This window comes from Megalops cyprinoides, chromosome 5 (genome assembly GCF_013368585.1).
Source record: "Megalops cyprinoides isolate fMegCyp1 chromosome 5, fMegCyp1.pri, whole genome shotgun sequence".
Taxonomy (NCBI): domain Eukaryota; kingdom Metazoa; phylum Chordata; class Actinopteri; order Elopiformes; family Megalopidae; genus Megalops; species Megalops cyprinoides.
Genome location: NC_050587.1, coordinates 959,967 through 974,981, shown reverse-complemented (window position 1 = coordinate 974,981; position 15,015 = coordinate 959,967). Strand labels below are relative to the sequence as shown.

At 44.5% G+C, this 15,015-nt stretch overlaps 1 protein-coding gene across 3 annotated transcripts in view; it reads left to right on the top strand.

Moving 5' to 3' along the window:
• LOC118777469 (rab GTPase-activating protein 1) overlaps positions 1-15,015 on the top strand; it is a 111,342-nt gene that overhangs the window by 30,474 nt on the left and 65,853 nt on the right. For 2 of the 3 annotated variants that reach the window (XM_036528405.1, XM_036528403.1), the window contains 4 exons: positions 9,428-9,457; positions 10,441-10,678; positions 11,812-12,019; positions 12,691-12,865. In XM_036528405.1, coding sequence (XP_036384298.1) covers positions 10,495-10,678; positions 11,812-12,019; positions 12,691-12,865 — 567 coding nt within the window. In that variant the 5' untranslated portion in view covers positions 9,428-9,457; positions 10,441-10,494. The remainder of the gene's footprint in view (positions 1-9,427; positions 9,458-10,440; positions 10,679-11,811; positions 12,020-12,690; positions 12,866-15,015) is intronic. The other variant, XM_036528404.1, reaches the window with a different exon arrangement.

The window sequence follows — 15,015 nt, the reverse complement described above, 5'->3', positions numbered from 1 at the left end:
GTTTGGTGAACTTTTTAGAGTAGAAACGGGATGGTCAATGCCAATGCTTTGCCAAACTCACTTTGCCAGGTTAGGTGTGAGCGAAGTGTCTTGCAACCGCCCAAACACAGGCCTAAGAACCTCCATATGCTCAGCCCAAGTGGATGTATAGACTACCACGTCATCCAGATAGGCTTCACAGTTTTGCATATCAGCCAGCACCAAGTTCATCAGCCTTTGAAACGTGGCGAGCGCGTTCCTAAGACTGAACGGTAAAACTGTATTGTAAAAAAACTATCTGGAGTAAGGAAGGCAGATACTTCAGAGGCATGAGCAGTTAATGGTACTTGCCAGTACCCTTTTAGCAGGTCCAGTTTGGTTACGAACCGTGAGGGACCAACCTTATCTATGCAGTCCTCCATGCGAGGTAACGGGAAAGAATCCGGTTGGGTTGCTGTGTTCACTCTCGGGTAGTTGGTACAGAACCGAACTGGGCTGTCAGGCTTAGGCACTAAAATACACGGAAAGCTCCATGGACTAGAGCGTGGGATGGCAAAACCGTTCTCCAGCAAGTACTCAACCTCTTTCTGCATCGTGATCTTCTTTGCTGGATGCACACAGTAGGAATGCTGTTTAATGGGAGCATGTTCACCAACATCGATGTCATGCAACAACACAGGTTTGAGTCAGTACATCACAAAATATAGATGGATGGCTCTGAATCAACTGGATTATGTCAGTACGGTCCGATACAGACAGGTGCAACAAATGCGACTCCAGGTCTCCTAAAATTTTGGAGTTCTGTAGCTGACCGCAGGACACAGGGGCAGAGCGCATTACCAACCCATCCTCCTCAGGACAGTAAGAGGGCGCTAGGGAAACAGAGGCCACACCCTTCACCTCAGTGTTCACCAGTAAAGAAGCGTTTTTTTCATCAGCATCACGGTCAACATAAGGCTTCAACATGATGTGACACACACGAGTTTTGCGCTTTCGATCTGGTGTCTCAATCACGTAATCGGTCTCGCTGAGCTTTGACGCAATCACATAAGGACTAGAGAACCGAGCTTGCAAAGCCGATCCGGGAACTGGAAGCAACACAAGCATTCGCACACCCAGAGTAAAATCTCAGTGCACAGCCCTTCTAATGAAGTGGGCTTTCATTTTAGACTGAGACAACTACAAAGACTCTTTCACGGCAGCACAAGCCCTGTGAAGGCACTCGCTAAAAGAACTCACATAGTCTAACACGTTGGACTCACAACTGGTTTTGTTGGACACTAAGGTTTCCCAGAGCAGTTTCAATGGTCCACGAATCACCGGGACTGAAACTCAGGGATTCTTGCACCGTCTCACATGCAGCAAACAACAATACCAGTGGAAGCCCCTCATCCCACTCATTTCCAGACTCAAGGCAATATGTGCGCAGCATGGATTTGAGCGTTTGATGGAATCGCTCCACTGCGCCTTGAGACTCAGGATGGTATGCACTTGACATCTGATGTTTGATGGACAGATGTCGCAAGACCTGAGCAAACAATTTCAAAGTGAAATTAGTACCTTGGTCAGTTTGTATCACCTTAGGTAACCAGAAGGTTGTGCAAAATTTCACCGAGGCTTTCACTACCGCCTTGGCCTTGAGAGTGTGCAGCGGAATCCCTTCAGGGTAGCGTGTAGCAGCGCGCATCACCATCAAAATGTAATGATTGCCAGGTTTTTTTTTTTTTGGTAAAGGACCCAGTCGAAGATGATACACTTGAATGGCTCTCCAATAAATGGGATAGGACAAAGGGGAGCTTGGGGAACTACTTGGTTAGGTTTTCCCACCAGTTGGCATACATGACAGGAACAGCAGTGTTTGACGATTTTAAACCTGGCCAAAAGAAATAACGTGAAACACAATAAACCCTTTTCCTGACCCCTAAATGACCAGACAACGCATTATCATGTGCCAGTGTTAACACTTCGAGCTGGTAAATTCCAGCCCAGGTCATCTTGTGTTGATGGCGTCCACTTGCACATCAACACACCCCCATCACAGAAATAGGCCACCTTCTTTTGTGGCAACTCACTTCTACTAACCACTGTGGAAAAACATCTGGCCAAGGATGAATCGGCCCTCTGAGTGGCGACCAGTTGCTCTCTTCTAATTCCCAGCGGTGGCGCTCCATCAGCGTCAGTCATGGACAACAGCAATTCAGTCGGGGACCTACTAGGATCAGGTACATTACCCTCCCAGGCACATTGGACATGTTCATAAAAGTATTGGTAAGGTCCACGTCCTTAGCAAATTTACACGCTTGAGCATGCGTCACAACACATGCAGGAAACACCGAAGGAAACCTTTCAGCCAACCCATCGGAGTGTACATTAGGCTGATCAGTTACCTCGGGCAAGGGGAATACCCTACCTCTGGCCAGATCATTTCTGAGGATGAGAGACACCCCATTCACAGACAACTGTGCACACACTCTAATTTTTACAGAACCTGACACTAGCTCTGAGTCAAGGTATATGCTATGGAGAGGAACCTTGACACAACCCAGCTCAATTCCCCACACCAACACATGTGACCCACAAAATGACACATCAGAAAACGGCAACGCACTGTAAAGAATAAAAGATTGCGCCGCACCCGTATCTCTCAAAATAGTAACAGGTTTTCTCTCTGTTTCTTCGCTGGTGAGAGACACAAAACCCTTCAACAGAAAGGGGTCGTACCCGGTATCGCACCCTTGTGCTACTGGGTCAGCCGGCACTGGAGACACGAGTTGCAGAAGCGCAAGGATTGTTAGGATTGTTACGCTTTTTGTTCAGCTCTTTGCAATCCTCAATTAAATGGCCAGATTTTCAGTAAAAACATTCACGCGTTTTCCCTCGCACAAGAGGAAACAGCCGGGCGAGACACATTGGAACACTCCTCTGACCGTCCTGAGGCCACGAACCCTCTGGGCTCAACACTTGGTGACCACCCTTTCCCCTCACTACGCTTTGGTGAAGAAAAGACGGTCTTGTGTATTAGAATAAACTCGCCAGCCATTACCACTGCCTCGGCTAGCGATATCACCCTCTGTTCATTCAAGTACACCACAATACTGTCGGGCAAACGCCTTTTAAAATCCTCCAGCAGGATCAATTCCTGGAGCTGGTCAAAATCAGTGACTTTACTGGCAGCACGCCATTTGTCGAAAAGACCCCTTTTCACAAGCAAACTCGACAAATGTTTGGTTGGCAGTTTTTGAATGGGACCTGAACTTTTGCCTATTTTACCACCTCCTGAGCTTTCCCCACCAACTTGTATTGCAGCAACAAGGACCGTCCTTGGGCCATTGCAGGGTAGCTGCGATGCGTTTAAAGGCAGAGAAGTAGGAGTCTACCTCCAACTCACGAAACGGAGACACCAGGTTAACGTGTCTACTGACATCAAAAACAGGACATGCAGAAGGTGTTCCTGCGGGTACTATGGAAGATGGGCGAATGGGAGATGCAGCTACAGAGCGGACAGGAGAGGGGACCGGACAGGCAGGGGAGCTGGCCACTGGCCCAGCCCTACGAGGTGCGGGTACAGGCGTAAACCCCTTATCAGACATCAGCTCACTATCAGACATAGTGCAGTTGTACACTATATGGACAAAAGTATTCGGACGCCTGATCCTCCGACCCCTGCTATCTGAACAACACACGCACACGCTGCGTCTTCACGTCAGACTTTTTCATTTATTTTTTTTTTCTTTTGAACAAATAATACTTCAGGGATGAGCCAGGCCAAGGGAGCAGGAGGGAGAAAGAGAGGTCCCGGTCCTGCCCAGATGCTGCTTTTCAAATCTCCCCACCCGTCTTCCAGCCAATCGCTGCAATTCGACAATCGCGCCGTAATCTGGATGGGGAGCAAGAGAGAGGGAGAGAGAGAAGAGACACACGAATACATCCTAGGACGTAACATCAGCTAATCATCTGGCAGCAACTCAATGCATAAAATCACAAAGACATAGTCAAGAGGTTCATTTGCTGTTCAGACCAAACATCAGAATGGGTAGGAAGTCTGATTTAAGTGACTTTGACCTTAGGATGGTTGTTGGTGCCAGACAGGGTGGTTTGAGTATCTCAGAAACTGCTGAAATCCTGGGATTTTCACACACAACAGTCTCTAGAGTGTATAGAGAATGGGGCAAAAAACAAAAAATATTCAGCAAGTGGCAGTTCTGTGGGCGAAAATGCTTTGTTAATGACAGAGGTCAGAGGAGAATGGCCAGACTGGTCCAAGTTGACAGGAAGGCGACAGAAACCCAAGTAGCCACACGTTACAACAGTGCTATGCAGAAAAGCATTTCTGAACATACAACATGTCGAACATTGAGGTGGATGGGCTACAGCAGGAGAAGACCCCTCTGGGTACCACTCCTGTCAGCTAAGAACAGGAAACTGAGGCTACAGTGGGCACAGGCTCACCAAAACTGAACAGTAGACATTTGGAAAAACATTGTCTGTTCTGACGAATTTCGATTTCTGCTGCAACATGCAGATGGTAGGGTCAGAATTTGGTGTAAACAGCATGAATCCATGGATCCATCTTGCCTTCCGTCAACAGTTCAGGCTGGAGGTGGTGGTGTAATGGTGTTGGCAACATTTTCTTGGCACACATTAGGCATCTTAATACCAATTGAGCATTGCTTAAATGCCATAGCCTACCTGTGTATTGTTGCTGGGATCATGTGCATCCCTTTATGACCACGGTCTACCCATCTTCTAATGGCTACTTCCAGCAGGATTACGCACCATTCCACAAAGCACACGTCTTCTCAAACTGGCTCCAGGAACATGACAATGAGTTCAGTGTACTCCAATGCCCTCCACAGTCACCAGATCTCAATCCAATAGAGCACCTTTGGGATGTGGTGGAACGGGACACTCGCAGCATGAATGTGCAGTCGACAAATCTGCAGCAACTGCGTGATGCTATTATGTCAGCATGGAGTAGAATCTCCAAGGAATATTTCCAACACCTTGTTGAATCCATGCCACGAAGAATTCAGGCCGTTCTGGGTGCAAAGGGGGGTACCCAGTAGGGCTGGGTATTGGCACAGATGCCCCGCCCGATTCCATTCAATTCCGATTCACAAGCTAACGATTCGATTTAATCCTTTTTGATTTGATTCCGATTCGATATTGATTCGATAAGAATGAGATATGAAATACCATATAGCAGCTTTCCATATTTGGAGATATGTTTAAAAAGCTCTAAAGGGAACACAAATTTACAAATGCAGAGTCACTGGAAATTGTGAAAATCACTAAAGAAAAGGCCAAAGGCTTGTACAGTCATGCGCCACTTAACGACCATTCGGACAACGTCCGTTCACATGTACGTGTGTAGTCCCATAAGGTTACAATAAAGTTTAAAAATTCCAATCACAGAACGGGACGTAGCGGACATAACCGGACGTAGGGAAGGCAACGCTTCCCGCACGCAACACGTCTATCTCATGTCTCATGGAAATAAAGCGATTGCGCTGCCAGGCGTATAATGGTACAGTACATAGTATACCGTATAATACATATGTCTTGATAGTCATAATAAACACCTATGCTGATGTCTTACGTAGCCTGTGTACTGTACTTTCTATCGTTGTTTTAATGTGAATTAAAAAGTTTACCGTATAGTAAGCTTCGACTCGTAAGCAGCAGCATCCAATCTCGTGCCTATTCCATATAGGTTTGCTAAGTATATAGTATGGTGTTTGCACAACATCCAAATCACATAACGTCCTATTTCACAGAATGTATCGTGGACGTTAAGCGACGCATGGCTGTATACCAACATCTTTTTATTTGAGGAACACGTGGGCATAGTTCCTTAAAAACAAAACCAACCCGTATCATTGCCTACTTATTAGTGACACGAAGCAGCAATGTGTTTGCATCACTTAGCTTAGGGAAAGCTGGTATGTAAGGTATCTACAATGACTGGCAAAACGTTAGTTAGTTAGGTAGCTAGGTAGTGGTTGGGCACTGTATTAAAGTTAAAGCTAAAAAGCTGTGACTGCAGTGCACATATATATGAATATGTATGTATACCAGGCTTCTCCACGATTTCGGACACCCTTCTCCATGCATCTTTTTTTTAAAATCTCTGTACGTATCAAGAGACAAGAGACGTATCAATTGTAGAGTATGGGGAAACCCGATACAGCAACGACAAGCTTCTCCTCCATGTTTGACTGGAACCAAAATGTTGGATCATTTGTTTCAGCAACGTGTGTCACGCTGCCTTCGCCGTGTCGCATCGCTCAGTATTTGCATTTAACCAGACCTCGTGTCTAGTCTAATTTAGCCCCACCTAGCTGGCTTTGCAACGGCCACTTGTCGCTGTAAATTGCCAAGTTTATTTTATCACTGAGGCTAAACGTATCCAGTGCACTTACAGCGACTATGCTAAGCTAGGCTAGCGGTAGCGCCGTCAGACTGGGTTATTGGATGCACAGAGAAGAGAACGATATATATCCTGTTATCAGACTCTGGGGTTGAAGGCAAATAAGTGAATTCCAAAAATGTTGGAGTATCCCTTTAATCTTTGACTATCAGTGGATGAATGACTCATGTTAGCTGATTCATTAGCACGGTATGGCAACTGAATTACCTGTAAGAGTGGCATATTTCTGCTGTAGCTCTTAGGCTAACAGGAAATGTAGACAAGACTCTAGTTATTAGGCTATTACATGCAAATAAAAAGCCAAGGTTGCTTACTGAGCTGATGTCAACTGAAAAACAGCCAATTTTTATTATGACGTCCGTTCTGTCAGTATAAAAGACTGTAGTACTCTTTCTGGGGCAGTGAGAGACAAAGGCATAGAAATATTGTTGGTTTGGGTGGGGTAATATGTAAAATTTGATCTCTCCCTGAAGCAGTATCTCATTCAGGTCCAAGGTCTCCAGGTAGACTTGGGCTTGCATTGTTTGACATATGAATGACAAAGCCGTTAACCTTTTTTAGGTCTAACATGTGTTCAGTTTCTTTCACATGTCAAAGCATCATGTAAGCATGCCCAGTTCTTGTCATCTTGCCTCCAGTAGATGGCATCTGTGTACATTTATAACTCTGTAGCCACAAACAAATTAGTTGTTTCTTACCTTACAGTTCAGTTGGTACCAAGTGGACAAACTGACTCTCTTTTGAGTCTTAATTTATACTTGATCTGACATCTTACATTTGTCCTTTTTAGTGAATAAGAAGAGAAAGGAGTCTTTGTTTCCCATCCCCCGCACCAATTAAGGAACATCTACTTCAGTTTTTACAATTTACAGTTTCTACCCCGTGGGACTCTGATTTTGAATTATGAAATAGTGGCATCTTAAAAGAAATTAAACATCATGACGTTCATAGCTGCGCCCTGACTCCTGAGTCTAAAAATATTCTTTCTCTTGACTCCAATGGGAAGCCACTGGTCCAGGTACCTGTTTGCAGTTGATAATCATTCATCTCCTTTGCTAGATTTAACTTCACATATGGTTCTCTGTCCCTACTGTTTCTCCCATTCCTCTTCTAAATCATGACCTGCACTGGTAATTGTGAAACCTTTTGGTGTGCTGTCATGCTACAGAAATGTAATTTCCTCCCCCTATGAACATGTAAGATCGATGTCTTACACTTGTCTGTTCTGGTAGTAGTTTTGGAATCATTTATTTGAAATGCACAGTGCAGTTCATGATTTGTGATATTTAAGACTTGTTATCAGAACTGTATATTTTGCATTGATTAGCATTTTATTTTGTTTTATCAAAGTATTTCCAAGCAGTACTTTTGCTTTGCTGTTACACATCTGCTGTTCAACATGCACCGGACATTACATGACGTTACATTTCATTACAGTGTCATTTAGCCAATGCTCTTATTCAGAGTGCCTCACAAAATGCTTCTTATGAAGTCACGTGAAAAGTTGTGCAAACAGGACACCGATAACCATACATGAACAAGCATTGGTGCCAGATATAGTGCTGAGCTCACAAGTACATGTCTAGATCAACATGCTTGGCAGCATGCAGATAGCTCGGCTGAAAGCAGAAGAAGGCATAACAACACTGGCCCATGCTGTGTCACCCTCTCCATTAGTGCACACGTGTGCAGATATTCCAGTAGCTAACTATTGTAATTCTTTTCACTGTTTGCACTGGGAGGGGATCTTCAGCTGCAAAGAGTGTTGATAGTATTGAGTCTTCTATTCATGAGCATATGAAACACTGCCATTGTTGTAGTCCATCTGTCTCTGACTAGGAACCAGTAATTGGCCCTGCTTAGTGTGAGGCTTTCCTTGTCTCTGAAGTGGTACACAGTGTACACAGTCACCTCAGCTGCCTGTGGGGCCTGCTGGCAAACAGTGTGGCAAAGCTTACACGTTTCCCATGATGCCAGTCTGAATTTGGGTCCTGGCAATGCAAAAGGTTCCTTAACAAACTGCTGTGCGTGTTTAAGCTTGTGTCACACTCGCATCACGTTGTCAAGGAAACTAGGCACAGGTGAGAGTGAGGTGAAATAAAAGTGAACTAGAGTATGAGGTGTTAGATCCATCACACAGTGAGGAAGAGTATGAGATATTAGATCTATCACACAGTGAGGAGGGGTATGATATTGAATCCATTACACGGTGAAGAAGAGTATGACGTATTAGATCCATCACACAGTGAGGAAGAGTATGATATTAGATTCATTGCATAGTGCGGTAGAGTATGAGATATTAGATCCATGAGTGAGGATGATCTATGAGATATTAGATCCATCACACAGAGAGGAGGAGTGTGAAATGCCAGGTCTATCACACAGCGAGGAAGAGTTTGAAGCAGTTTCGTTCATAATGGGTTGAAGAGTGTTAAACACAGGTGTTCACTTATTTGGATTTCTCCTGGAGGTTTCCTTTGCTAATATCTGAGCAGCTTGTTTAGGTCAGAAGAAGGATCACAGTTTTCTGTGGAAAGGTTCACTCAAAAAGATTTAGGTCTGTTCATTCACTTTTTAAATCTGTTACAGCTTTAAAATGTCTAAGGTGCTCTCATTTGTTAGATTTTTGTTATTTTATACCATTTTGCTTTTCACTATTGATTTGGTTGTCCATTGTGATCAATGTTACTGATACCTTTGCATTTTACACGAATGTGTCCTCTAACTACACAACAGAGTTCCTAATTTGAATCCAAAACCCTGTGATGATATACACATACCCCTGCTCTCTGTTAACACCCAAGTGAAATGGTTGTTTATTTAGAGGCCTGTAGCATAAAGGCTAATATGCTAACCTCTGCTGTCTAGAGGGATAACTCTAGTGTACATTGATTTGTTTGCTAACTGCTCAGAGCTCTTGTTTTCACTCATCAGCTTCTTTTCTACTTCTCTGAAAGCCATGCAGTGAGGAGCAGAGGGACTTAGCCAGGGTGTCTAAACGTGTTGTTTGTTATGCAGGTAATTTCTGAGGAAGGTGTCAGCTTTAAGGTCAGTCTCTCTCTTCGTCCTCTCTCTGTCGTGGTGACGTCTGTGCTGTGTGCTGTTTTTGTTCTGATTGTCACTCGATCAGCGCCCCCCCCCCCCCCCCCCCCCCCCCCGTGTGCAGCAACAGGGTCAGACAAAAGGCCCTATAGGCTCTATAGTTCTGCTTGTCGGCCCGACGGCCACTCCACTTCATGTGTAGCTCATTGGCGTAAATCAAGTTTCCTGTGCCGGCCCCCTGCTTTTTAGCTTCTTTCTGTGCCTCTTCTCTCACTAGCCTACATTAGACCAGAACCCTAGCACTTTCTGGTGTCAACTTCCTGTTAAGACAAGCCTTCTCTTGTGCACTGAGAAAGCTGTGCATTGGAATGGAAACAAGGTTGCTTTTACAAAAGTGATTTCCACACTTGCATTAGGTGCACAGCCATTGAAAAACCTTTGAAAAGCTTTGTCAGACTACAGTGAAGTGTTGTATGATTCATGCCAAGTATGCTGATACAGATCTTACAATCCAGTATATTTCTGCAAATGCCCTCTGGCCTTTACTTGTATACACTGTAAACACTCAGGATATGTTCCTTTCTCTCCTTTCTTCTTGTTTTCATTTTTTACAACTGATGATTATGTTTCCAGTACTTTTTTTTGCAAATACAAGGCTTTAATAACAGATTTAATTTCAAGCAGGTTTGTGTTGAGGTAATGAAAAGTTCATAAGAAGCTGAGACTATGAAAGCATATATTATTACTCCACTAATAACAGTGGTTTTATTTATCCTGGAAGTTGCAGATCACAACTTTTCAGCCTCAGAGTATATGAGAATGAGTACTTTTTTTGCCTTGAATCTTCCTGACCTTTTGACCCTATGTCTGCGTGTGAATGTGTGTGTGCGCTCATGTATGCATGTTTGTGTGTGTGTGTGTGTGTGTGCGTGCATGCGTGCATGCGTGCGTGCGTGTGTGTGTGCTCGTGCATGTGTGTGTGTTGGCAGATCGTAGGGAACGGCAGTGAGCAGCAGTTGCAGCGGGAGCTGGAGGATGTTCTGATGGACCCATCTGTGGCCGAGCAGGCGGGCAATGTGGACCAGGTGGGCGGAGGCAACAATGGTGACAGCCTGGGGTACCCCACCACGGCCGCACCCCCAGAGGCATGCCCTGCCCCTCCCGGCACCCTTCCCAAACTGGAGCTGCCTGTGCAGTTGGCACAGGACAGTGAGTTCGTGTACAGAGGTGAGTGAATGATGTGTTTCTGAGAATGTGAAGACACAGCTCAGTGAACATACTCTCTGTACCTGTATCTCTGCTGCTCTCTTGTGGCCAAATGCACAACTAAGGGACATTCAAATCAGTGGTAGTCAAACTTTTTTACTTGAGACCCCTCTTAAAATTGCAAATAGTTTCTGCATGAGCCCTCCCAATGCATCCAAAGAGGTGGCCACACTCAACATGGTGAGTACCACTCCTTGAAATGGTACAGTTCTAGTACTGAGCTCATAGACCCCTTCCATGTTTTGAATTCTGATTCTAGCCTATCCATATTTTATCATGTTTCCGTTAGGTGTGAAATGAGATGCGACATGTTTCACATTGGTTACTATTTATGTGTTTACAGCCCTAGAAATGCATGGATACTTTCTGTATTGAACTACAGTTCCCAGCATTCAAATACATAGCTGTGAATTACATAACCCTTGTTAGTGCTCCACTCCCTAAAGGCTGATTCATACTTCCAAAGCCTTGCTAAATAGAGGAATCACAGCTACAATTACCCTCTGTGCTTGCTGTGCTCTGTATATAGGGCCAACGCGATGCTACTAGTTTCAGTCATAACCCCATGCAGTGTTAAATGTATAACTCCTCAAACCTGAACAAAAGAAATTCTTGGCCAGTTCAACAAACCATGATTACCAGATGTTTTTTTATCTTTTATTAAATATTTAATGTACAAAAACTGAACGGTAAAAAAACAGAGAAATAACATAATTGTTCCTGATAGAAACCTTTAATAGTTTAACTGCAGGTATTGGGAGGACCAGAGAAACCACAAGAGCTTTCTCTGCAGCTGCAGCTTTCTTTTCAATTGATTTTTATCAAGATCTAAAATTTGACATGATATCTACTGGGTGGAGTATCAACTACATGACTTCTAGCTCAGAGTGCGCTTTATGCAGATTCACCTCTCCAATAGAGGTCCTGCAGTGGAATGCCTCCCATTGGCTGGGGTTTGTGATAAGCCTGTGTGCTGGTATTCAGAGGGCATACCTGTCTGATCTGTTGGTAGTAGGAAGATTAGTAGTTGCATCAGTGCATACACACCATGTGCTGCAGTATGTGACTCCCACGTAATGATGAGCTTTCCTCAGATGACTCGTCAGAGCCAAGCCCCAGCACTCCGGTGCCGGATGAGGACAGTGTGGTGTTCAGCAAGCTGACATACTTGGGCTGCGCCTCGGTCAACGCCCCCCGCAGCGAGGTGGAGGCCCTACGCATGATCAGCATCCTGCGTGGGCAGTGCCAGGTGCCCCTGGACGTCACGCTTTCTGTGCCCGGGGTTTCCGAAGGAACTGTCAGGTGACAGGGAGCGGGCTGAAGAGGGCAGGGGGAGGGGTGGGGGGGTTGCTGGGTGCAGGGCTATGGGGGACTGGGAGGTGCGCCGTGGCTACACAAGCCTGGCCTTGGTTATACCTCAGAGTGACTAGGTCTAGGTTAAGGTTAGGGTTAGACTAGGCTAAGGTCTGGCTACGTCTAGTTTTAGGGTTAGCCTGCACCTTGGAGTGGCTAGGCCTGGGTTAGAGTTAGGGTATGGGTTAAGTTCACTCTCCACCACCAAGCCAGATGCAACAAGAAGACTGAGCAGAAAAGGGTTTGCTCAGGGCTTTCTAAAAATGATTCGTGTTGCTAATTCCTTAAATTACATGAAGGTACAGGCTTAAACACATTTCAGATGAGCTTATTGCCGAATTATAATTTAATGCATATTACTAGGTGACTTCATTGCTGCCAGTTTAACAAGAAACAAGATACAAGTATTGCAGCCATAAAAGGTGAAGACATGGCTTCAGTCAGAAGTGTGTGCAAAATCTGCCAAAATGTGAGCCTTCATAGCTCACACAAGCTGGAGAACATGGCGTTGAGCTGAGTGTATCTGGTGATGCAGAGCAGCTCATCTTGCTTGTTCTGTGTCTCTGCAGTGTACGCCCCTGTCTGCTCAATTGATCAAGCTTTTCTTTCATCATAAACAGGCTGCTGGACCCTCAGACTAGCATGGAGATTGCCAACTATCCCATCTACAAGATCCTGTTCTGCGTCCGCGGCCATGACAGCACACCCGAGAGTGATTGCTTCGCCTTCACTGAGAGCCACTACAATGCAGAGATCTTCCGCATCCATGTCTTCCGCTGTGAGATCCAGGAAGCGGTAAGCGACCAGGGACCCGTCACAGAACGTTCCCTCTCTGTCTGCAGTTCAGCCGTCACCTGCAGGGGGTGCACTGAGCACAGAGCTCAGCTGTCACATATGCCCACTTCAGCTGGTTAGACATACTTTCTTGTGTGTGTTTGGGTGCATACATGTGTCAGGGCTTCCACTTACACTTTTTCATCTGTAACGACATGGAGCAGGAGTTTTCAATCATTGTCAAATCTTGTCAAGTCCATGTTTTTTAGTGCTGCCAAGAAGCCCCAGCCTCAGCAAAGATAAAACATAAAAGCCCACAAAATTGGGGCATTGCATTGAAAAAACAAAAACTCCTCCCACTCTTTATAAGTAAAAACACATCTTTATAAAGAATTCAAGAAGTGTTAATGTCTTTTATTCATTTGTTCAGAATCTCATTTTTTTCTTCTATTTTGATGTGGATTTTGCTGAAGCCTTGCTAGGCTGTCATGATATGGTTGCCCATGTCTATGTGAGCGTATATATATAAGTACTGTGAGTGTGTGTGTGCCTGTGTTCGTGAGGGAGCCACTCTCCAGTGTTAAGATCTTGTCTCCTCAGTGTAGGGCTGCCCCCGACCAAAGATTTTCCTAGTCGTCTAGTCGTCCCACATATATGACATTAATTATTTAAATATATATTTTTGGGGCATCAGAAAATGGTTTGAGTTCCAGGGCTGAGGAAGAATGCTATAAGTAACATTGTTAATGCTGTGCTATGTTACAGAGAAATACAAAACCTTATTATAATGAGCCTTTAAAATATAAATTTTACAAGCACACGCACGAAGGGAGCCGCTTGTTATTGACAGTGCTAATGGCAAAAGTGGTAATGATTCTGAATGAGTCAGATCCAGAAAAGGGTTATTCCTACTAATGAAAACATAACGAAACATGCAATGTAACAGTGCACTACATTGCATAAAAATAAGTTACATGCAAAAGGGATAATAACGTTAGGCTACTTAGGGGAGAGCTGGGACGAAAGTAACACTTTTCAGATAAACATCATTTTAAAAGATAACATTACAGACAGAAACTAATTTTCGTTTTGATCAACAACTTATGTGTGTGTTCTATCCATACCAGGTACTATTTTGTAAAAATGTGGAATGACTTCAGTGTAATAATATAAGTATGCTGCCTATCGTTGTTACTGGACAAGGAAACTCACATGAACACTCACAAAAACAACTGTTACAATCGTCCCGACAATGACTCCTGACAGTTAAACCTGACTTGCCTCTAAACTGAGAAACTCTGACATGGCAAACTTCAGGATGTGTTAAAGTACTAATTAATCTGTCAAATGATCACGACTATGACACATGAAACAAAAGACACAACTTGTCATTCAAAAAAAATTACAGCTTGAATGAATTTACTTTCCGTGATTGAAAACAGCTGCTATAGCCTTTATAACTCCGCGAAAGTATGATGTATCCACGTGATTTTTCGGGGTTTTGGTAAGTGTTGCATGCTGTACATGCTGACGCAGTCAGGCATATCAGACTTGTTTGGGCTCGGAGAAAATCGCCATGTTACTTTCGTCCCATGTTACTTTCGTAACGGCTCTCCCCTACATGTTTCAGATGATAAGTCTTGTTTGAGGTCGACGAATGATAGGTGAATCTTTGTATGCAGAATTTGCATGTCACTTTCTTGGGGTCATCCTTTACACACTCGAAATGATCCCACACTTTGGATGATTTCCTGCCCAACATAGTCTAATAACTTTTTAATGACAAGGCGCAGCTCCCGAAAGGAGTTTGAGGGGTTTTTTCCTGTGACTAACCGACAAATGAAAACTTGGTCAACTAAGACTCTTCTCACTGACTAACGTTTGGTGGACTATTAGGGGGCAGCCCTACCTCAGTGTGACTGGTTCTAGACCACACATGAAATGCTCCTGCTGTCACCTTTTGGGCGGGTGACCTGATCACTGGGGATGGTCCCCTGTGGCAGGATGTGCAGGGGGGTGAGCCGGTGTTATGCTATGAATTACTCAGCCATGGTAATAAAAGCAGGGCTTTGGCATGACATCACTCCCAATTGTAGCCAGACCCTGTGAGGTGTGCTTTTTGATTGTGGATCCCATACAGGCAGCTCTCCCTCCCTCAGGGACAGCTGTGT